At 45.2% G+C, this 24715-nt stretch overlaps 2 protein-coding genes across 2 annotated transcripts in view; one reads left to right on the forward strand and one right to left on the reverse strand.

Annotated features, from left to right (window-relative positions):
• Positions 1–1312: 1312 nt before the first annotated feature.
• Positions 1313–14766, forward strand: SVOPL (SVOP like). Its single transcript, XM_076328594.1, has 12 exons — positions 1313–1384; positions 1489–1613; positions 3109–3172; positions 4657–4782; positions 6207–6335; positions 7979–8052; positions 9552–9754; positions 10925–11036; positions 12169–12250; positions 13786–13875; positions 14267–14380; positions 14725–14766. The coding sequence occupies exons 1-12, from the start codon at positions 1313–1315 to the stop codon at positions 14764–14766; spliced, it is 1233 nt and encodes a 410-aa protein (XP_076184709.1).
• Positions 14767–18297: 3531 nt separating this feature from the next.
• Positions 18298–24715, reverse strand: part of TRIM24 (tripartite motif containing 24) — a 61456-nt gene continuing 55038 nt past the window's right edge. Inside the window, exons 16-19 of the mRNA XM_076339946.1 lie at positions 23221–23353; positions 21737–21811; positions 20296–20445; positions 18298–19195 (exon numbers count right to left, since the gene is read on the reverse strand). Of these exons, the coding sequence (XP_076196061.1) occupies positions 18986–19195; positions 20296–20445; positions 21737–21811; positions 23221–23353 (568 nt within the window). The 3' untranslated portion in view covers positions 18298–18985. The remainder of the gene's footprint in view (positions 19196–20295; positions 20446–21736; positions 21812–23220; positions 23354–24715) is intronic.

The raw sequence follows: 24715 nt of genomic DNA on the forward strand, positions 1-24715 counted from the left end.
ACTGACGGGGCACGTCTTCAATAGTGCCTGAGGGTTAGGTTCAGCCTCCCAACGCCATTTTTCATGCCATCCCCAGGGCACCCAAACCCTGTGCAATCTGGCATAGGAGGGCTGCACTCCTCTCACCCTTGGCTACTGGAAAAATTTCCTAACTACCAAGGTCTTGCGTTAATGGTGTATCTGGTCTGGGAACTGGGGCACAAGCCTGAGGCTGGGCTGGTGTAAAGGTGCGATGGGGACATACCCGTGAGGATCACTGCAGCTGAGGTGTAAAAACCTATGTGTAAATGATAGGCTCATTTCTTAATTGAAGCCAGCTGCTGGGGCAAAGAGCCAATGGAGCAATGAAGTTTTTAATCAAAAACGGTTTTAAGAGGTCATCTTTGTGTTAGATGCCTTAATTCACAGCTGGGTACCTAACCAAGCAGCTTGATTTACAGAGATAATTGAAGACCTTCCACTAGCATAGCTGGGTAAGAGTCTCCTCTGCAGTGGATGAGTCCAGCCTTCCTAGGTACACAGTGTACCTAGATACCTGTTTTCTAGGTGCACCTTTCTCCCCTCCTCTCCCTGTTTCCAAGCCCTCACGTCTTTCAGATCAGGCACAGGGCTCAGACCACTATCAAGGCACTATGGCTTCACAGGGCTGTTTTGACATGGTGGGACTGCCATGGCTGCAGGCTTGGTGGGACTGAGGGACTTTCCACTGTGGGCTCCTTGTGGCTTCCTTTCTTGCTAACGTGCACACTCATTCCTGAAGGTGGCCGAAGCCATGGAGATCATGCTAATAGCTGTTGTGTCCCCTCTCATCCGATGTGAGTGGCAGCTTCAAGACTGGCAGGTGGCTTTAGTGACAACGGTGAGTGACTTGTGTTTCCCCCATGCAGATCATCCACTACATGGACATTGTCCAGGCCACCACCACGGGCTTTGTAAAGTACATTTCCCAGTGGACTAAATAAATTCTTAGGGCCTCCTCTCAGGGACAAGAACAGTACCACAACTGTAGAAAACCAGAAAGCGAGCTGATGTAAGCACACGTTTGCACCCAGAGCTGTAATGCCAAAACAAGCCCCTACTTCCATATTGTTATTTTGAAATCCTTGCCATCCAACCCTCAGCTTTGAGGGTGGAAGGAGTGAGTACCTACATGGAGGAAGTCAACCACTGAAAGCCACCTCGCTCATGGCTCTGGGCACTGCAGTTCATCCTGCTGCTTGGAAAGCATTCAACTCACCCACAGTTTAAAGAGCAGAGCTGCCTGGTGCTGCTGGGAGTGGACCCTCCACAGCTGTGTTTCAATTCCCCTTAGATGGTGTTTTTTGGCTACATGATCTTCAGCATAGTGCTCGGGTTCCTGGCTGACAGGTATGGTCGCTGGAAGGTGAGTGAGCACCAGGGACTGCCCGTCCTTTTCCCAAGCCCTTCAGGAGCCGTGCACCTGGCTGAGCTCATGGTTTGATGACCCTAATTTTGCCCCTTTTGCAGATTCTGTTGCTCTCATTCCTCTGGGCAGCCTATTTCTCCCTGCTGACCTCATTTGCCCCATCCTACATCTGGTTCGTGTTCCTGCGGGCCATGGTAGGAGGTGGCGTGTCCGGCCACGCACAAGGGTAAGGCCATGCCTCGTGCATCATGGCATGGGCAGTGGCAAGCCAGCCTTCATGGAGAGGTTAGCAGAGGCACCCCCGGGACCTGGAGGGGCTGAGTTCCTGGGTTTACAGCAAGAAAGGCCCTTCAGCTCATTTCAGCTGACCCTGGCGGAACACCCGGTTCCCTTGCATTGAGCCTGACAAGCCATGGCTGCGCTGCGATCTGGAGGAGATGGCGGGGAAGGGGCCTCCACAGGGGCTGGAAGTGGAAAGGGGAGCAAATTCCCACATCACCTTAAAACAAAAAGTGCTGTTCTGTAATTTCACTGAATCCTGGTCGATCGACCTAAATTGCAGTTCCCAAGGACTTCAGAGCCCAAGAATAGAGGGGGCAGCTGGTTTACGTTAAGCCAGTGACAGAGGGATTATTAAGCACATATATTATAAAAACAATTAGACAGGTAACAGATGAGCAAAGGCTGCTTCCTCATAAAAAAGTCAGAACAATTCTGCTTAAGTAGCAAATTCTTCTTGAACTGATGTAAAACGTTCCCACGTAAATGAAACTTTTTGCCCTGTTGGGGTGGAAAGGGGGACATGGAGGGGGAGAGGAGAAATTCACAATATTAACAACCACTTCACTAGGAGCCTGGCAAAATAAATTATTTCTTTCGACTCTCTCAGGGAAACAAATGCATTTTTCATTTCAGCATCTTCCATGGTTCCTTGAACCTCTATGCTGCCCACGCAGGAAAGCCCAAAGCTGGTCACGCTGACCCGAGATCCCTTTGCTGAAGCAAAGGATGGGAGGGAGACAGGTGGTGTTGGGAGGAGAAGGCACCATGCGCCCAGGTCGTGCATCCGCCGAGCTCCCGGGGATGCCTCCTTCGCAGGAGCGCCCCGTTCCCTGGCCACGAAGGCTGCTAATGAGCCTGATGAGGATGGAGGGAAATTGTACATTTTATAAAACACTTCAATAGCTAAGATAGAAGGAGTCAATGTGGGCCTCTCCCTCCCTCTCTCTTTTCAGCCAAGGAAGCACAATTCACACCTGTGAGCTTGAGAGATGCCAGTGCCAGGCCCTCCCCCAAGGACTATCCAACCATTTGCTGAAAAGCGCAATGGACTGTTTTCTTTATTTAATGAAGAAAATTATTCACTAAAAATTGTCCACTCCTACAAATGTCCTCTGCGCCTGTGCTGACATGTCAGTTGCCCCACAGGACCTTCCCGTAAGTTTCCCGGTGCACAGGAACACCTGCCTGTATCCTGCAGCCCTGGCCTGGAGAGGATTCATGCCATGCATCTCCCTTGCGTGTAATTTGGTGTCCGCCCAAGTGAGAGGCATACTGAGCATGGGCCCCCTCTCTGGGTGCTCAGTGGTAGAAGAGGGATGGTCACTCTGCCTACGGGCAGCAACATCCAGCACTAACTGAGCTGAGCTGAACCGCTGGTTGATTAGTATAGAAATTCTCATTGTTGCTGTATTTCTGCATTTTTTTTCCCTTTTTGCTAGGCTTATCATAAAAACGGAATTTTTGCCCACCAAATACCGGGGATACATGTTGCCCTTATCTCAGGTAAGAGTGAGCACATTACTGTTTCTTCTAGCCCCGAGCCCTGGGAGATTTGTCCTGCTGCTGTTTGGAAGCCGGGTCGCCAGCATGTCAGCCTTTCTCCCAGACTATTCGCACGTGTCTTGGTCCGAGCAAGTGCTTGCTGCCTCCTGCGCCCCGGAGCGTGGCATCTGCTTTATTAAAGATGTACACAGGCAGCTGCCTGCAGAAGAGAGGCAATTTCTTCTCAAATAATCGGATGATCCAAACATTGCATGGGGACTTTGAGTGATGGCTGACACCCAGCCTCTCGGTTGCCCTATCAATAACGGTGCTACCTGCACTTATGGGGCCAGTGCCGATGGGCTTTCCGGCAAGCCCTGGGGCTAGCGGCACCACCGGCCCCCTCCGGGCCTGGGCTCATCCTCTCCTCTCTTCGGACTTGTTTAATAACAAGTGATTAATGAGGTGATTCCAAATGATGTCCTAATCTGTGCCTCTCCCTGTCCCTGCTCAGGGACAGCATGGGGCTTTGCACCGGATAGGGCTAGCATAGATCGCCCCAAATTCAGCCTGAGACGTGCTGGGAGGGTTGTGACCACTTGCTGGGCAAAGACCACAGCAAGCGTGACTGGGGTTGTTGCTTACTCCAGATTTCTGCAGTGGGCACTTGCTGCATGTGCAAATGATCTGCAGAAGCCTCATCAAGCACACAAATTCATCTGACTGTTGAACCAAAAGTGTTTGTATATGGTCTTGGTGGCAGGGATAATTTGCTTTTCATTACTGCCTGTTTGATCCCAGGGCTTCATTACCAAAGTGTCATGAGCAACACAAAAATTTATAAAAAAGAACAATCTTGTATTTCTCCCCAGAAATTTGTTATTTCTGCCCACAGATTGCTCATGAACTTGCTGCGGCTTTTATGTATTTGTTTGTGCTTAGTGTTGGCTGAGCTCCCTTGGGGGGTCCCCTGGAAAGGGATGCATCTCCTAATGGCAACAAGTGAACTGCGGGGAGGAATGTACGTGCAGATTGGGGGGCCAGATTTTCCATTGGTATAATTTGGCATTGAGTCTACTGGAGACCCACCAACTTCCAGCAGTGGAAATCTGGCCCGTTTTTGTCTTCGGTGCTCGTAAATCTGCTGCTTCCCTGCAGACATTCATACAAGAGGAAAATTCATGGGCATGAGCATTAGCAAAGAAGTGACTGGAAAGACAAAAGAAGTGGCTTTAAGTACAATGGTAGCCACAGCAAGTTATCTGTTTTCATCTGGAGCTAATTAAGACTATCTTCAGCCATCTCTTCCCAAATCCTTGTATTTCTTTCCCTCTTTCCTTCAACCCAAGCTCAACGTCTCAGACAGCTGTGGGATGGCTCGGTTTGAACCGCAGCGCTCCCCAGCACAGATCTCCACCTATCCACGGAACCAGACCAGAATGGAAGAAAATAAACAAATCGTTGCCATGTGTTCATGTTTTAACCTTTTCCTTTCCCTTGGAAAGGTGTTTTGGTTGGCAGGATCCTTGTTAATCATTGGCCTGGCATCGGTGGTGAACCCAACCATTGGCTGGCGGTGGCTGATCAGAATCGCCTCAATCCCCAGCATCCTCCTCATCCTGGTGTTCAAGGTAGGAAGAGCTCCTCTCCCCACCGCCCCGCCACCGCCCTGGCATCTCCCCCGGCACCAAGAGGCATTGTCCTCCACCCCCCACAAGCCTGGGACTGTCCTTGTGTCCTCCTTTTACCACTGCAGCCTTCTCACCTGGCGGGCTTGGGAAGGTCCTGATGGCCCGGGGGGGCTGCAGACCAGCTGGTGGGGAGACCTCATCCTGCGGGAGATGCCTTGGCTTTGCTTTGCAAAGCCTCCGGCTTTGCTGCCCTGCTGTAGCCCTCCAGCACTGCAGGCTCCAATGTCCAGGCTGCCAGCGGTACCCAGGGACCATGGTGATGGGCCAGACATCGAGAGGAAGACAAGCTAGGCAGGGTATACAAAAAATCACTAGTAATATCTTCAGTCTAGTGTTGGCCACAGCACACCCTCTTCAGTCTTTACATTTGCTAGGGCTGAGGAAAGAAGCCTCAGTAAATTGTTCGCAGAGCAAACAGGTGTCAGGGTCAACCGCGGCTTCCCCAGGTTTACTCATGCTTCAGAAATATCAGCCTTGGACATGAGGACCATCTTATTTGTGGGGAGTGATGTGGAAAATCCCTACTTACAGTGCTCGTGGGCACTGCAGTGCTAAGCTCTGGCTGGTGCAAGCCGTGCAGAAAGCCCCTCCTGCAGCTGAACAAATGCACGAGTCCATCTGGGGTGTTACCTGGGCAGTCAAATGCAAGGTCGCTGTGAACGTCCACACATATAACTTTGATGTTTGGTTTCCCTGATTATTTTTGCCATAAAAAAACAGGTAGCAAAAGTTTTTAGTGCAGAAGAGAAAAAGACACAGTCAGCATACATACCTTTAAGAAAGAAGTCTTTCATTCATAATTCAGTGATACAGATGTAATTGTTTATAATTTAATAGGGCCATCATTCAATAAAAAGCTATTTTATTTTGGAAAGACCACCACGTGTGGGTGAACATGGCAAATGCTAGTGGTGAGTGAGTTTGTTCCTAAATTTCATCCATGTTTTCCTGGTTTTTTAATGGCCTTGTTGAGTTTTCCTAGACTTTTGCTTAAGTAAGTGACATGTGCCTCATCCCGTTTTAGAATTTCAATTAATTAAGGGTTGGTTTTGTTAAACCTGTGTCTTTGGCTTCCACCTCTCACGAGTGCTTGCCGCAGACGGCTCAGTAGCAGATCCCTGGGAGCTGGACCAAGAAATGGGTTTGTTGGGCAGGGTGAGCCCCCCAACATGGGGTACGGGGAGGTGGGGCACACAGGGGTGCCCCAGGGCATGGCTGGGGAGGAGGGCAGGCAAAAGGCTGCTCCAGCTCAGGCGGCGCCCCGTGCTAACCTGGCCGGGCTCCTGGGCACGACGGGAAGCTGTGAGTAGGGCTGTGTGGACGGAGAGGTGCAGAAAGGCTTTCTGACGCAGCTCCACTTTCAGTTCATCCCGGAGTCGGCGCGGTACAGCGTGTCCATGGGAAATGTGGCAGCTGCCCTGGCCACGCTGCGGATGATAGCCAAGATGAATGGGGCAGCGATGCCCGAGGGGGTGCTGAAGGAGCCTGCCAAGGTAAGCCGAGCCCGCGGCGCTGCCCGGCCCCTCTGTCCCGGGCAGGGCTGCCGGCATCTGGGGTTCAGGGAGGGAGCGGGACCACCAAGCATGTCTCACTCTGCCTCTCTCCCCCTCCTCACCTGGTTTCTTTCCAAACAACTATTGAATGTGATGATGATGATGTCATTTTTCTTTTGGAGAGACAGTAATCTTGGCCCTCAAAATTAAATGGAGTTTTCTGCTTTTTTTCACATTCTTTGTGTTTGCTCAGAAAAATATCATGCTGAGAAAAGATTTGCTTCCTTTACCACAAAAAGGGCTCCCGGCAAAGTGTGCTCTTCCTTATTGCCCATCCATCCCCCAGGGGTGTCCCCTGTGCCGTGAGACCTGCCCCTCGGGGTCCCTTTCAGGGCTGTGGCCGGTCAGGCTGCAAGGGTCCCTGCCATGAGGTCAACCCACCACTCCCAGAGGCTTCTCCCAGCCCCTGGCCAGGCTTGTCCGCTGGGTCCCAGCACCCCAGGTCCCTGAGTGTGGAGCCACGGACCAGCAGAAGAGGGTCAAAGCAGGAGAGGCCATTTCAGAGCTACTGCCATTTGCACCTGTGAGCAGCTCAGGAGTTGATCACTACTAGACCGAAATGCCCAAAAGCATGTGTGGGTGTTGCAGGGGGGCCAGGCCCCCCCCCCCCCCCGGCTGCTCCCCCTTATCCCCAGTCCGGGCCCTGCTGAATGCAGGGTGGGAGGACTTATTCAGGTGGCTCCTTTGACCCCCTCCCAAGAGAGGAAGATTGGACAAAACTGTTGTCCAGGGCCTCAAAATTATTATCCAGCTCTTTTAAGTCCCTTTCCTGGCCCTCTTTGCTGCTTATTCAATCCCACAGGCACCAGGCATTGTCCTTAGCAATTCATGCAAGATGGTGCTATTGTATTGGAATTAATTAGGATTAAAGCTTCCCTGTAGTTTAACTGAATTTATGTAATGGACCCACATTGGCTGTGGGAAGGGTTTTTGTTAGTTGTGCACCCTCTCAGGCTTAACCAATGATGAGGAAAATAAAAATAAAAGCAACCCAAACCATCCCTGTGACCTCATCTCCCCTCAGTGGTGGGATGCTGGGGCAGCTGCCGGCTCTTGGGGAGCAGCAGGGCAGGCAGGGCCCCCCAGTGCCTGCTTGTCTCTCTGGTCACTGGCATTTCAGGCCTCCCGGCAAGATGCACATGGACACAAACTTGCTCCACATGCAGAGCAGCGGATGCTGGGCCCCTCTCCCAGCACGTGGGGCAACAGGAGCTGCCAGCAGCCCCGGCAGTGCGGGCCCCCAGAAGCAAACAGGCCCCCCTCAGGCACCGTGACGGTCATGCTGGGGCCAGACTGCCAGGAGCTGGGGGGGGTCCTGTGGGGGCTGGGAGTGCTCAGGGTGTTCTCTTCTCCTCCCCTCCATCCTTTGCAGCGTGTCATCCTGTGGGCATCCTTTGGGAAGAGGGGCTTTCCTCTCCGGAGGGCTGATGGGGTGCCGTGTTGCACCATCTGTCAGTGTTGTGCCATCGGCAGCCTGGGGCGAGGGCAGGGGGGCCTGGGGTGCCAGCTGCTGCTGCAGAACACTCACCCCTGTATAAAAGATGCTTTTTAAAAACCTTCTATTTCTATCAAACGATTTGCAGGGAAGGAGAGGAAGATTCAAGGACCTCATCCACCCCAAATACCTCAGAACCACTTTGCAGATATGGATCATATGGTAAAAAAAGTTGTCTGTCTTTTTTTTTTTTTTTCTTCTTGCTTGTCAGCTCATTCTCTCAGTTGCACATGTGCAGGGAGCAGAAGTCTCCTGTTGACTCTGCTGGCACGGGTCACCATAGGCATGTCCTGATCTCAGACCATGCCTCAGACACCCTGTGTTAGTCGGTGTTAACATAGGCAGAAGAAGGCCGGACATCCAGGATGGTGCAGGGCGCCATGAGTCCTTCCTCATGACAGGACGGCTCAGGGGAGGTGGGGTGGGAGCCAGACGAGAGCCACAGGAGGGAGCCCACGCCTGCCTGCAGCGTGCACCAGCAATGTGCCCATGGCTCCACTTCCCTTCTTGGTGTAAACTTGCTCTTCCCAAGAGGAGGAGAAATGCACCAGCTTTGCAGGCCAGCCAATGACATCAGTGAAATAGGGCTCTAAAGAAACTCATTAACTGTTACCAGTGCCACTGGCCGGGGAAAATTAAGATTGAAGAGAGACGGGTTTCATATGCAATGTTCCTGGTAGCTGTATGCAAGGGTAATATATGTTTCATTGACTTTGCTGTCTGGAATGGAAATATATAAATAATGGGTCTGTGGGAACTCATTGACCCAAAAGGTTGATAAGTCAGGCCTTGAATTTTTAATGTTTTTTTTTCCCCCCTCAACTTGTGCGAGTGTTATAAAATAATTTTTTGTTTTTCAATCCTCCTTTCTTTCCTAGTCTCCCCAGGAGTCACTGGCCTGTTCTCAGGTTTGCATTCCTGCTCCCCGTGCCCTGAGCATCCCCCGCCTCTCCAGGCAGCTCGTTTCCTAGCCCAGATTCTGCTGCTCATTTCTGAAACTGCCAGGGGAGATAAAAAAGTGAAAATTACTTCTTGGCCTGCTTATGATTATGCCTATGCTGAATTACTTGATAATGACACAGCCAGGCTGCCATCACCAATGCTGTGTTCTTGACAGCCAGCCAGGGTGCGATGTGAGCCTCTCCAGCCAGTTAATGAAAACCCCTTTCGACAATCCCTGAGCAGTCCCAGGACTAAAAAAAAACCTTGACGGTTGCTTCATGTGAGCTGTAAGCATCGGGGCCTGATGCTGAGACTCCCTGGTGCCCTGGGAAGGGATGGTTTGGAAATGTCTCCAGTTACAGCCCCGTGTGAGGAAAGGGACTGAAGGGACACGCTCTCCCCAGCATGGCCACAGCAGGTCACCTGCTGCAGAGCAAGAAACAGCACTAAGGGGCAAGCAAAAACAGATGAGCTATGAGCTGGGGTGGGGTCCTCTGAGGAAGCGAGGTGCATGGACATAGGTGGTAGTGGTGTGCCGTGGGTGGGGTGACCAGTGACCTGGTGGGTGCACGAGTCACTGCTAGGCTCAGGCTAAGGGGGTCCATCACGCAGAGCTGGTGTGCATAGCGGGGGTCCCAGGGCACCCAAAACCTGCTGCATTTCAGTTTCCTCACCTTTCCCGTCGTTGCTGCCGCTCATTGCAGTGTTTCCCCCCACAGGCTTGGCATAGCTTTCGCTTATTACGGTGTCATCTTGGCCAGTGCTGAGTTACTCCAGCGGGACCTCGTCTGTGGCTCTGCTGCACCACCAGTGCAGGACCCTGGTGACGACTCTGAGGAGAGCCGCAGCCCGTGCCACTGCCACTTGTTTGGGCCTGCTGCCTACCAGACCATGATCATCAGCACAGTCGGAGAGATTGCACGTAATCTCTTCTCCCCTCCCCTCCCCTCCCTGCCATTCCCTTTTTACAGCCAGCCAATATTCGCTGCAAAGCTTTTAGCTTTGCATGCATTTAGTGACGTGCCAGAGGTCGAAATGTCCTCAGCATCGCTGGCAAGTGCCAGGCACAGGCTCTTCAAATGAAGGTCTGGGGGACAGGCCATGAGCTGGTGGCAAGGGGCAAGGGAGGGCATCGCTTCCCGGGTGAATAAGTCAACTTCAGCACAGGTCCTTCCAACAGCAGAGCCAAAGACCTCCTTTACAGTTAGTATGTACTGACAGGCTTGGTTAGATTCCAGGGGAAATTACCAGAACCAAGCCTGGCTTCCCAAATTCCCAGACGTAGTTTTTGGAAAGTCATAAATAAGCAAGGATTGCAAATAGTCACATTAATGTAACTGAATGCACCACAGAAGTGCCCTACTTTCAAAGAGATGGTGGCCTCAGGAGCAGGTCCTGTGCTGAGCGCTACAGTAAAGGACAGCCAAGTGCCCAGGGAATCCGCAGCAAACCAAAATGCTTCCTGGGGCAGCCTGCCAGGAAGCGCTGGGGTATGGCAGGGCAGCCCAAAGGCCGCCACTTGGCACTGTGTGTGGGTCTAGTATTGCAACACTCCTGGGAGGCGAACGTTTTCCCTGGTTCATGTAGAAACTGAGCTACCAAGCGACGGGGTGTTGGAGCCTGCAGGTGCAGCCGGGCTGGGACCAGTCCAGTGATGCACTCGGGTGCCTGCTTGGCTCCTGGCTCAGGGGGGGGGGCTCAACGGGGGCACACTCTGGGCCCCCGTGTTTGGTTGGGCCGTGGCCAGAGGGAGCAAAACCACCCAGGCCAGCGGTGTTCACCCGGCAGGTGCCTTCCTTGCCTGGGCTACTCATGGCTCAGGACCAGCACTGGTAGTACAGCAGGGCAATTTCAGAGGACAGGCTCCATCCTCTGAGAGGAAGGACAAACAAACAGAAAAGGGGCATGGGGGAAAACTACAGGGTTTGGGTACAGGAAGGGAATTATAGGGTTTGTGCATTTTGTAGAGCATTTGGTAGGCACTGGGGATGCAGAGAAGTATTTTTGAGGCACACTGTGTAAGGTCTATCAAGACAGGCACTCATTGCAGTTAGGTCATCTAACATTTTACGGTTTTGCTTTTTATCTCCAGTAAATCCTTTGAACATTCTCGGCATCAATTTCCTCGGAAGACGCCTGAGCCTGTGTATCACCATGGGATGTACGGCGCTATTCTTTCTTCTCCTTAATATCTGCACCTCGAGGTAGTCTCGCTCAGCACGCGGGTGTTGTTGGGGGGTGGCGGTGCAATGCTGTGGGCAGAGAGCAGTACCTGTGGTATTCTCAGGTCATCAGTCAGTCAGCCCAGTAATTCTTGTACACCTGAAAAACCCCTCTGGTTCTCTGCACTTCTTGGTAAAGCTGCGGCAGCAGATGCTGTGGTGCAGGGGTGTGCAGAGCAACTCACTTGTATTACTGAGCCCACATGGCTTCCCCTAAGCATACAACTAGCTGCTTTCTAGTGCAGTCTGGAAAATTAAAAATGATGTGAAGAACATCCACCAGAAAGAAGTCACGCTTTTCTTTCAGTCTCTTCCCCCCCTCCCCCCCTTCTTTCATTTTTGGCAATGCTACATATGTCTCCTCTAACTTGTAGAGTCGGGCACTTCAAGGGGAGCTCAAGGCATCAAGGGAAGGATGCCATGAATGCTGTAATTATCAGGTTGATTCGTGAGGATGTGTAAGAAAGACCTCTCTCAAGCTGGCAGAGCTTAAAGGTTATTGAAAATCAGGATGGCTTCAAGCCGAAGTTTCCTGTAAACTGGCTGGTAGACGGCTGCTCGCCAGCAGTGTACACCCCTGCTGCCTGTCCCGTGGGCCACTGGCCCCTGGAGGCTGGCTGAAATACTTGGGAGCTGGAGTGGGAGGCTGCAAATAGTCGTTAAGCTAAATAAACCCCTAACAGGAAGCTTACAGTCATTCAGTAAGGCATTGGCCTCTGTACTGCTATTATGATTTTCAGTTTTCCCTGAAACTGAGCCTGACCGTATTTGCTTGCAACAGTTTTATACGGGAACCGAAAGCGAGAGCTAGGCTGGAAGTCAGGCTTGGCCATAATGCTGACGGCACCAGCTGAGCCACTGTGGTCCTGTTCAGGTCATTCCCTCCAGCCCCTAACAGTGGCCTAAAGGAAACCTAACGTGCAATAGCCCGTTGTCAAACATGCCTTGCCAATGGACTAAAGAAAGATTATACTTGTCAGCAATCAACTCTTCCTTATGCTTTCCCTTACATTAAGCTGGTAAAAACTTTAGCACAGTGCATATATTAGGTTGCATGTCTGCTGATCACTGTTCAGTGATACTAACTCTTTGCTCCACACGGCTTTCTCTCTAGCGCAGGCATGACTGGGTTTCTCTTCATGTTGCGTGCCTTGGTTTCAGCAAACTTCAACACCATCTACATTTACACAGCAGAGGTGGGTCCTCCTGAAAGTACGTTAAACTGCTCTGGGGCATGAAAGACCATTTGCCTATACCCAGGAAAGCTGCCGTATTTATTGACTAGTTAGTCACCTTCCTTGAACTAAGTATCTCTGGCTTCCTGCCCACGCTGTTTTCATATGCAAGATCAGAGAAGGAATCGGAAAACTAGTTGGAGATGACAAGAGCAGGTGGAAGAGGAATGCCCTACTGAGCCACCTGTCTACAAAACGTTATTTCTGAGGATGTTGTGTACCACCATCTTCCAAAACCCACAATCTTTCCCCTCCCCAACCCCTGCAAAGTTAGAAAACAGGCTATTGCTGAAAAGAACCTTTTCCAGCACTTAAGGGACTGATAGTAGTCAGTCATACTACTACGGATAGTAGTATGAGGTAGTATATATACGATTTTTTTCACTTACTGGAAATTGCTGTGTTCTGTCTGCAAACGGTTTTAATCCTTCAGAGAGCTTGTCCTTCATACAACTTTGGAGTCATGAGTTCTGTGGGTTAAGTGTGCATTGTTGGGGTTTTTTGTTGTTCTGTTTTAAACAATTGTGTGGAGTTAAATGTATCACCTTGCTGATTGAGTAAAGTGATAAAAAGCAAACAGAAATAGCTCCCTATGTTGGCCTGATACTTCTTTTAATAGTACACTATATCGTTTAAGCATGCACCAGGCTTGAATAAATACCAACATTTTAATAGTCCTGAATTGGATGCTGTTGATGTAAAGACCACTGCTGCAACGGCTATATCATAAACCAATACTACTCACAATTTAATCAATGATCAAAACCAAACTTGGAAATGCCCTTTTCCAGCCACATGCCTGGACTCATCTTGAACTATCTTACCTCCATTGGCTTGGCCCAGTAAAGTATTTAATCAAAGGCTTCCATGTGTGTACTTGCTAAAATCTATTGATATTAACAGGACTTAATGAAAATTAAGCAAAATACATGCTTAAGTGTTGTATTTGCACAGGTATTTGGGAGATGTGAAAAAGAAAGTACACGAAGTGCATTCTTCTAAGCCTGGAGGTTTCTTACTGGGATCCATTTTTCTTTTTCCTCCTTCTAAACAAAAGTGCTGTTGATACAAATAAATAGGCAGTCTTGAAGGCAATATCCTTTCTTCCTGCTTTCCAGATACAGGGCCTGGCAATATAAATTGAATTCTTCCTTTAGCACCCAGCCTATCCTCTGGGACTTTGATGTGAGCTGCCCAGCACAGCTGGGAGAAAGGTGGTGGTAGTGGTGGTAAGCAAACAACAGGGGAATCGTTTCCAGCTTTGATTGACTTGCCCTAAAACCTTACTTGGGGCAAAAAAAATGGCAGATTTGTAATGGCACAAAAGAAACGCAAAGGAGCCTTTATTTCTTTTCATATCTTATCCCACTAGCTGCCCTCGATAACGTAATGGGTCTTTTAATTTTTTCTTTAAAAAAAAAAAAAAAAAGGAAAAATAAGGACACATATCACAGATCTTTGTTGCACTAATCCGATTTCTTTCTGGCCTGTTTTAGGTTTATCCCACCACAATGCGAGCCCTGGGGATGGGAACAAGCGGGTCATTGTGTCGTGTAGGAGCTATGGTGGCCCCATTTATATCACAAGTAAGAACACGCTTGATAATGTTGGTAAACATTGTGCCAATCATTGCTATCAAATATACAGAGAGATGCCCCTAAAGTTCACACACACAAAAAAAGAAGTATTCAATTCCCCCCCCAATTCATTAGTTCTTTATCTGATGCTTATACAGAGTACTTTGTGGTCTTTGCCAGATGCAGATCTGCAAAAATCTCTTCCCAGAGCTTAGCTTGCTAGTATTTGTTCCTTTCTGAAAGCTCTTAGATTCACAAGAGATTGTTTTTCTATTGTCAAGTCTCTCGGGTGTTTGTGACCCTTTGTCCACTCTTTAATTACTAATTAACCGCCAGCCCCCCCCTCCCCCTGCAACCCCCCCCCACTGAGCTGATGTTTGAACTGTTCATTTACCTGCAGGTTCTGATGAGTGCTTCTTTCGTCGGGACCCTGTGTCTTTTCTCATCCATGTGCGTCGTGTGTGCAATCTCTGCGTTCACACTGCCCATCGAGACCAAGGGCGTCGCACTGCAGGTTTGTATTACCGCTCCAGGAGCTCCCGTGTATCTACATGCTGTTTAGAAACTTAGTAGATTATGATTCAGCCAGAATCCAAACCAAACTCTCCTGAGGGTTCATAAGCCAGAATAAGGCCTGACAGGCAAGCACAGGAACGTGCTGTTGCAGCAGCTTAAAGCACCGTCACCCCAGTTGCCTAAAGCTCATTTCTCGTGAGCAAACCAGGCCTGCCCTAGCCCCAGCTACCTCATGCCAGCATGTTAGTTTCAGCTAGCGCAAGCCCCTCTTTGCTACTATCTCCAGTCCTGACTTGAAGTTGCTGCTTCACAGGCACACATTCTGTTCTGCCTGTGCTGCAGGGAGAGAGGACAGCAGCTGCAAGTAATACCTTAAACTACTAAAGCCATTTCTTCATCAAATTCAAGCCAAAAGCCCCAACTAAGCTTGGGGCTAAGCCCTTGTGGCTAGCGTTTCCTAAAAAGCAATCAGCCAAAACACTAAGCACAAAGATTAAGGGGGAAAGCTTAAATTCAGACAGCCTCCCATGCACAAGTCGCGCTAGTTTAATTACAGGAGGTGGTGAGCGGTTCATGATTCTAGTCAACTCAGCTATACCAGCATGGAAATTTTCACGTCATGCATGCAGCATGCCCACGTCCCACTGCCTGTCATTCTGCAGTCTTACCTGTATAAACTAGAAGACCATGGGCTAAATAATCCACATTCTTTAGCAGCCTAGCACAAAGACAGATGTTTGATCAAACTGGTTTATGTGGGCTTCAGAACCAGACTTTAAAAAAAAAAACTATGTACAAACACATATGACATATATTTACACACACACACACACTCACTCTTAACACACTTAACTTCATTGGGTCACATCTAAGGTTTCCCCAAGGTGCATGGGACAGTTAACCTCAGGGTTTTCAGAAAAGCAACGTAAACATTGCCTGCTTCTTTAAATGTTTGTCTTTTGCTTTTATGTTTTTATGCCATTTAAAATACCTGTATGATATTCTGTAAAAGTCTGGGGAAAAAAAATAACCAAAGTTTAAGAAAGGAAGTGGGCAAAGCAACTTATTCTTCCCTTGTGGGTGAAATTCAACCCCATGCACAGAGGCCAGAGAGCCACTTAGGCCTTCAAATGTTTGGATTTACAATAATTACTAAGCAAAACACTTCATTAAAACTGCTTTAGACCTAAAAGGAAAGCTTTGATTCAGCTACAGTTGGATTAACTTTGGCTAACAGTGGTTGAGATAAATGGGAGTGTAATGATTCCTCAATGGGATCCCCCCTTTTCCTGGGGACTTAATAGCATTATTATCCTCCTTGCTACAAATAAGAGTTATAAGCTCCAGCTGCTGGCCTTTACATGCACAAGTCAAAACGATGGAAAAATAAAAATTTGCAGAACTAGTTGTGTACTCAGAGAAGCCACCATTAGATCTTAAATTCAACTTGCTAACTCTTATCTCGTGGTCATTTCAGAGATTACATTCATGTACGTAGTCATTCAGGGACTGCTGAATCACGACTGTTGAACGTATTGTCTGAGGGCCTCAGACAGAACAGTCATCCAATCCACGCAAGAGTTTAAGTGCATGATGTAAAAGCTCTTTTAACATGGCAATATTTAGTCCTAAGGCTCCAGGCAATAGATGTCCTCCTTAAAGCTAGGTCTAATTGAACCAACTAAATAAAATATATGTAAGTAACTTTTTGTGAAATCTAGATGACGACAATTAGAAAGCATATCTACTCTTGTTTCAGTTTATTAGGACAGCATCAGTCCACTCTCAAAGCAGTCATGGGGATTGCCTGTCAGGGGAGAGACCTTTTGGACGTATCCAAAGGCATATTATTTTCTCCTGTATCCATTTCTGTTGGTTTTCGTGTGCATTTTATTAATTTTATGTATTTTTTTTTCTTTCCCATTTTTAGCAAGTAAAATGAAAGCAAGTGTTTGATGTTGGATTGGGTAGGAAAGAAAAATAAACCTTTGGAATCTGTCATTTCCTGTGAGCTGCATTTGATGTTGAATGCTGCTCCATACCATTTCCATTATTAAAAATTGCAACTGATCAGTGTAAGAGCTATGATTTGTATAGACAAATGGCAAATTTCTCAAGGACGTTCCCTTTCTTATGACTGAATAAATAGATGCCTTCTACCTGTCCCATGACATGAGATGAAGACTCTTCACTACTAGTGCTATTAGTAGTGACATTACATGCACACACACAAAAACAACAACAAAAAACCCCCAGCCACCATTCGGTGGATTGAGACAAAGGGGGGGGAAATACACAAAGTAGACACGGTCTTTGCCATAGCAGCTTGAAAGAATATAGTACTTTCCTTCAAAAACAAAATAGCATTCCTCAACTATTTGTGCATATACCATCTGCATTAAAGTAGTTAAATTTAACATCTCAAACCTCACTGCAGCGACAATTTCTGAAGATTCTTAGGGTGACATTCAAGACCACAAAATGAAAATTGAGTCAGATTTTTCCAGTGGATTATTTAAACAGAGATGTCTTCGAACAGTTTACAGCAGACAGATAAGTAACTGGGCTGCAGGAGTACACCTACGCTCCTCTCCCCCGTATCTTTCGCTGAGAGAACAACTTGAGTGTGAAGCTGTCTAACTTCACCTCTAAATGCACTAAGCCTCCTAATAAATCTGCTTGCAACTGACGGTCCAGAGAAACACACAGCACCTTCCTCTGGAAGCGCTGTTAAACTTGGTGACAGGGTATCTAGGACTTTGAGGCATTGCTAGGTCTTTAAGACTTCAAATGTTGCAATGGCAGTGCCCTCTTAAGTCTGTGCTACTGTAGTGTGCAGTGATCACACCCGATTTGTTAGAATGGTCTCTCTCACCGTCCTGTTCTGCTCCTTCACCTCTCTTCCTTTTTTTCTGGTATTCTGGGATGGTAAAACTCCTGCTACAAGCAACTCTCTTCAGGTAATAAAAACTTTCCACAAAAACCAAAACCAAACCAAACCAACCAAACAAACAAAAACCCCACAAAAAAAAACCCTAAGAAGGAAAAAGGGAAAATAAATGGTTACTCTGGCCAGCTTAAAAATCAACCACATGATCATGGCATTTCAAAAGCTATGTCAAAGGCCTGCTGCAAACACAACTGAGCGTTCTTTTGAAGTGTCCACTACATTTAAGTGTGCAGTGCCACCCTACAACAAAGGCAGGTGGGTAGTATCTCATCTGGTGAGAGGCAAAAAAAGGGCCTTTTTCTGAGTGCATATGTACACAGCAGGGAGGCACAAGCAGCACTTGTATCTAGTCTCTTCAATGATCCATCCACAGCACCACATCAGTGCTACACAGCATGTCAAAAGCAGGTTTGTGTACACTCGGATGTCTTCACAATTCCATCTGCAAAATTCTGGCAAAATCAGAGCTCAATTAACCCTAAAGACTGCCTGCTCTCCCAAAAACTCAGTTTTCATTTAAGAAGATATAAATTAAGAGTCTAAATCAATAGCTGGAGCAACCATAGACAGGTACTTCTCTAACTCTGCAATCTCTGAAGGCAGGAACAACCATCGATATTGTTGTCAGTGCTTCTGGAAAATAGAACAAAAAAAGGTAATTTGTCCTCACCTTCTGGTGATTTTAACAGGGACAGATGAAGGGTTGAAGAGCATTATCTTTCTTTTTTTCTCCACCTCTTCAAACTTGCGTACTTCCAAGTGAGTAACGATGCTGGTTGCATTCTGACAACATATTTAGAAATTTGGAAAAACAACAAAACCTTGTGGACAGAAAGGATGCTTTTTTGCCCTCTCTAAACATACACAAAGACTGACTAATAGTTGCAAGCAAACATTTTCCCCCTCGAGACTTTGCCTCCATTAAACAGAGGTACATCAAACTTGAGACACCTGTTAAACAAAATAGCACAGGGATACCATTGTTTCTTGCTGGTGGTGAGAAAAATGGCACAAAACAAAGTCCTAAATATTCTTATACTGTCCTTTACTTCTTCCATTAAAAACTCTCAAACAAATTCTTTTTTTTTTTTAAAGTTTTTTTTTAGTTTTTTTTAATACACTCTCCCTTACATTTTAAAATTACCAGTAACTTCTTTGGGGACAACTACACTTTCATTGTACCAGTCAGTATTGCAGGACAATAATATTACACCGTGTGTTTTCATGGCTTCTGTTAAATACAGTACAAAGAAATCAAATTATGGCCAGCCACATGCCTTTGGTAAAATTAAAAGTCTGGTGAGATCACATTTTCTTCAAACTCAAAAAGCCACATGTTGAACCCATGTAATGTTTTAAAGTTCAATTCTATACAAACTTCTTTTCTTCCTCAAAGTAAAGTTAAACAGCTGTCACCCCACACAAATGGCAATTTCTCTGCTGCTCCAGAAGTACGATGAAAGTTTGGAACTTCAGAGAAGCTCTCCACATGCCTTGGTCTCCATTAGATTTGTGTTTCAGACAAGGGGGAGAAAGTGTAGTAAATATCCACAAACCTACAAGTCAAAGCAGTCATGATTTTCCCCCTTTTCACGATTAACAGTGATAAATATTCTTAGTTTTTAAAAAACGTTCCGTAGTAACACATGCGGCTCATTTAAGCAACTGACGGTCTTCTCCTTTGAGGCGTTTTTTCCGGGGCTGTACAAAGTCATCATCCGAGTCATCAGTAAGTTCTGGATTATCTTTTTCACTCTGGCAGTTGGGTTGTACAGGGAACTTTCTCTCAGGATAAAGGTTCTTCAGAAGTTCTTCAAAGTACGCTTCAAGTTTCATGCCGGCATCAGCCACTTCTGAATCTGGCTGTTGGGTGAATTAACAACATCAATGCACCACGAAATAGCTTTATACTTAGATCACATTAGGTCTTTTAGGTGCTCTTACAAACTACAAAAAAAAAAAAATCAATCAGCAGTAAGAATGGCACCTGTGGAACACATAGTCCCAAAGAGCACAAGCCTGCAAAACAGAGGGCAAGGGTAGAACTTTTGGCCAACACCCCCAATGACTTTTTTCTCTGGCTTCTGTGATAATTCATCAATTGCAAAAGCCATACTGCCTGGGTTCTGAAAGCTATATAAAGAGGTTCTAAAACCTCCTAAATCCTGACGGGGGGGGGGGGGGGAGTTGGGTTATGCTGTGAAATAATAGGTATGCCTTCAGGGTGTTAAAGTGTTTTGGAACGACTGCTTGAAATGCCAGAATTTCTCTAGCTTGCAGACCTTTTTCAATTACAGTGAAAATACTACTAGGATAGATGATGATTGTAACATGGAAGACTAGGCAGTCCTAAAGTCATTCATAGCCACTATGGCTGATCAGTTTCCTGAAGCGGAGGTCACCATGGCAGGAAGTATTCCCAGCTATCAAGGGTGACTGGATGAGAACGCCATTGAGGCTACTTAGAGAAGCCTTTATTCCCAGTGTAATTCTCTCTCATTTTGTGGTCCACTCAGTACCTGCATCCCTTTTTCAGCATGTGTTCCCTTATGTGCAGTAAGGGATAATAAAAATCACTCAACACGCAACTAGAAATTGTAAGGGTGAGAGTACAGAATGAAAATCCCACTGAATTTAAGACTTGAGGAAAGGAGGATTAAACCAATTTTTAAATCAAATGCCCACCATTAGCCTCTATGATAAACAATTGTCCTATTCTTTAGCTGCTGTCCTGTCATTCAGCTAGCATGTTTGTCACAATCCTCCTTCTTTCTGTGGAAGGATCTACACTGCATAGTCACCTAACACCACAGTAGTTTCAAGCGTGATCTATGTTTTCACTGCAGTCTCATCCTCAAAATAAGTTTAATACAATAAATTCTTGTGTTGTAAGTTCTACCCCCACTAGTTTTCCTGCAAGCAACTAAGCCTACAAAACCAGATAAAGTATCTACTTTTCTAACCTCATTAAATTCAGCACAGTTTTGGAAAATCAGTCTGAAATCAGCCACAAAATCTTCCGGCTTTGTGTAGAACGAATTGGTCACTTCAAGTCTTTTCTTGATAGTTGACAAGTCCATAGGCTTTTTGATTATTTTGTAGTAATCAGGAACCTAAATGGAGAATAAAATTTTTTACCAAATGCAGTCATCTTCATTACTTATTGTTTTATAAACCTTTAGCTCTGAGAGAGAGGGCAAAACTTAGTCTCATCTTCGAAGTACAATTCTAAGACATTAGAATTGTACTTTTAACATATATGCAGACAGTTTCTGGAATAACAGTGACATATGCTAGTTTTGCTAGCTAAAAAATACTCCTCCCAATGCCTATTTTAAAATAAAAAAAACCCACCCCACCTACATTGACTACATATGATAGAGCAAATGATTTGGACATTATTTTTGGATGTAGTCAAATGAGCCATCTCTTAAATTTCACTCTCAGGACCACCACATGATAACTTTGGCAACCCACTCAAACGGAGACGGTACATGGGTTGCTCAAAATGAATTTTGGTCATGAAATATGTCCTTGGAAATGGTGGAAAATTTCAGAGATATCAATGATTTTGGCATCTCAAACTGTGGTTGTAGGATTAAGATTTATTCTTTCTTTGGAAAGAATTAGAAAATAAGATATGAAATCCAAAAATAATATTTTTATACTTTTTTCCTAACTACATTCACATTTTAAGAGAAATGCTATAATACCTGAATTTAGTAATACATGACCATCATATGATTAATCAATTAATCTCTTGTGCCCTTTCTTATTATTAAACTCTGTGGAATATTCTTCAAAAGAAGAATTCTTATTCAAATGGAGTAAAAAGGGTGCACAGGTGCATATTACTTATTGATGAATTCTTTTCCCATTGACTTGTCTTGAAGAACATAAAAGAGGTACTTTTCATCTGATCACGCTGGTAACTCTTCTGTGTATCCTTGGACTTCTAACGCACTCAGGTATTGTTTACCAGTTTAAACCAATAAATTTCAAGCTAATAATAAGAAATTCAATGTCATATTAGTACTATGGAGTACTCTAATTCTCAAAATCAGGTAATTTCTAAAAAACCCAAACATATCCCAATTCCCCTTTTTAGTGATATCACTCAGCACTGTGAAATCAGCAGACAGTGTTAGAACTTACTTTTTGTGTCCATTTTTGAAGTATTAAGTAAAATCAGTTCTTGGGGAACTTTACTAGCAAATCCCCTTCCAACCCAGTGCTTCAACTTTTAACTCCCCTTCAGACAGTTTTAATAAAATTAAACATGCTTAATACACTCAATGTCTGGGAAACTTGACCTTATAATGGACCGTGATGGGACATAAAAATGCCATTAGAAACGTGCCAGTTATGCTGCTAACATAAAATGGAAAGAAGTGAGGTACATACTGTGGGAGGAACTGGATCTTGAAAAGCAAGACTCATTTCATGACAGTAGAGGTATAGCAGCAGTCTCTCACACTTCTGTGTCAAGAAAAATAGATACCCAAGTAATTAGAGAATCCTACACGATTTGTTCTAAAATAACAAACTGCAGACAATACCAAACAGATGCTCAGTACTCCCCTAAGCAGAAAAGTGAGCACAGAAACTGTATTTGGAAGCAAGATTAACTGTCATAACTAGTGGCCTACAGCATTCCTTCTCTGCAATAGATATATCATTATCAACTCTCAAATGCATGCTATGAAACCTCATACAGCTACTAACAGTGTTATTCAGCATTTGCTGAGCCCAGCAGACATTCCAGGGAATAAAAAAAAAGCATGCGTGGCTCTTAGTGCTTTACAAATATTCAAAGATAGCAGTAATATTTTTCCTGATCTGGGTGTAACTGCTCTGTAACGCCAAAGCCCACAGTGCTTTTTGTTAGCAGCGGGAAGGAATATCTTTTCTTTGTGTATCCAAATATATTAAACTGGATCTTGAGCCTTGAAAGAAATTCTAAAAATAGTTTTGTGTGATTTTATGCTTGCTGATCCTTTATCAGAATATTTACAGGACTTACAACTTACATTTTTATAACTTACATTTAAAGCAAAATACAGAGCTAGCTTTTTTCCTTTTAGATAGCAGCACATGTAAATAATGGTTCCACAGGTAGACTAAGACCCCAAATAAAATACTAATTTCAGTGTATTTACACAAGTTGCCAACTGAAACCAAGTAAAACACTGCTGAAAGTTTCCAATACAGCTCAAAATTGCTTTAAAAAAAAGTTTTAAATAATAATAAAACAACTACAAAGAAATAAGAAAAATCAAAAAAGGCAAAAAAACTCCCAACCCCAAAACCCCAAGAATCCAAAAGATTCTGTCAAGCAGTTCAACTGTTTGCTCAAAGGCACAATTTTTTCCTTTTAACTCTAAGGTTTAAGGGAAAAACAGGAGTTGGAGACCCACTGCTTGCATTTCCACCAGAACATTCAAAAGCTGCAAAAGGGCAGCAGTTCCCAGAGACTTGTGTTAATCTCTGCAGGATCAGTATTGCATCTGTGTATATCTTCGTTGTGAAAGAACCACCTTGATTTTTTAAAAGGATGTTGACTAAAACCATTAGTTGATAATGTCACTCTATGCCAAATTTGCAAAGCACAAACAAAGAAAAAAATTCTCAATGCAAGGTCACTGTGTACGAGAGCTCTGTTAGAAACAGCACTTGGTAATTCCTAGAACACAGTCCCAGTTCTGAGCACCAGATCACAACCATTTCTCAGACGTTCAGCAGGTGTTGTTCAGCATGTTTACATGAAGGCTGCTATGATCTCAGAGCTTATTTAAAAAGTTAATTCTCTGTGTTTACCATCACTTCTTAAGAGATGCATACTTTTCAGAATACAAGCAGCAGCAAGACAGTACTCATTTTATCCTTACCCTACGGTCTATTGGCGCCAAACCCACAGCGTCGTCCAATTTTCTTTTTTCAGAGCTGTGAGCGGGTTTATCACAGTCATATTCAACTTCTGGCTTAGACAAATCCCGACAGAACGTACAAATCCACTCTCCACTAAGGAAGACAAACAGACACAGTGACCTCAGTGATGTAGCACACTCTTGACAAAAGGCTTTCCACATATTTCTGGAGAAGTTCCTCATTTGTGGGGTGTTTTTTTCTGCATCACGTGTGGTTTTGTTGTTGTTGGTTTTTTGAACACTACAAAAGGCAGAGACTGCTGGCAAAAATGCTTTATTAAAACTTTGTTTCCTTTTTAATGGCACTGGTGTCATTACAGAAAACTGGTTTGTCACAATAGACAAATGGTGTCTACCTTTGTTAGTACTGAAATTTTTCACTTGAGCTCATAGGATTCGAGCAAAGCACTATTAAAGAGTTCTGCTTCCTAACTACAGAGAGACTGAAGGAATCGTATAGGCCGAATAGAAGGAAAAGTATTAGTGTTACATGGCAAGAACTGTATATTCTCCCTACAAACTTGAACTACAACATATTACTGCTCTATACAGATCACCCTAAACAAGATTTTTTGGAAAACTGGAAATTCTTCACTCCTTAAAACTTTCAGATGTTCCTGATTTTATCAGTCTAGGAAAACCCTATAGATTTAAATGACAGCGTAAGATTACAACAAAATTAGTTCTGCAAGCTATGTTCACTGATTCTCTAATACAATTCGCGAACCTCAAAGTTTTGAAAAACCTATGAAGAGTCTATGTTTTTAATATAGTTCTCCACAAAGGAAGAAACTTGCATGCTTGCAGATAACCACAAGAGGGCCGAATTGTACTTCTTACGCAGTAGACAGAATTCAGCAATAACCAGTTGCGAGATCTAACCGTGTGTATTTACTCAGAGGTATGTTATAATAATAAGATCTTTGTAAATGGGAAATAGTTTCTGCAGCACCTTTTAATTCATTTCGATAGTAAGGCAGAAGACTTTCCAAGTTAAAAAAAAAATCTTACTGGTTTTTATTCAGAGTAATTCAAAGATTTCCACCATCTGCTAGTTGTAGCATACAGTAGTGAATAATAGGCATTTTCCTTCAGAGAGACTTTTACCGTCTCCTGTCTTAAGTTGACGGAGTTATTTATATGACAGTGTCACCTTTGTGCCTGGACTAGCATCAGAGACATGATGTGGTAGATATACAAAAATAGATACAGGCCATGATCTAAAGATCTTATGATACAAGAAAACAGGAAACACATGAAAGATGGAGGAATGATGCATTTAAATATCCAAGAATCGGGAAGAGTGCATGCGGTGGGTTGGAGTGAAGGAAAAAAGATGCAGTGGCCTTGTGAATCTATAGGGGAAATTGTTCTATCCACCTGAAGTAAGAACAAAAAGCAATCATGAAAGAAGTAGACTGACACTGCTGACGTGAATAATAAAGGAATTATTTTC

This window comes from Aptenodytes patagonicus, chromosome 1 (genome assembly GCF_965638725.1).
Source record: "Aptenodytes patagonicus chromosome 1, bAptPat1.pri.cur, whole genome shotgun sequence".
In the NCBI taxonomy this organism is placed as follows: domain Eukaryota; kingdom Metazoa; phylum Chordata; class Aves; order Sphenisciformes; family Spheniscidae; genus Aptenodytes; species Aptenodytes patagonicus.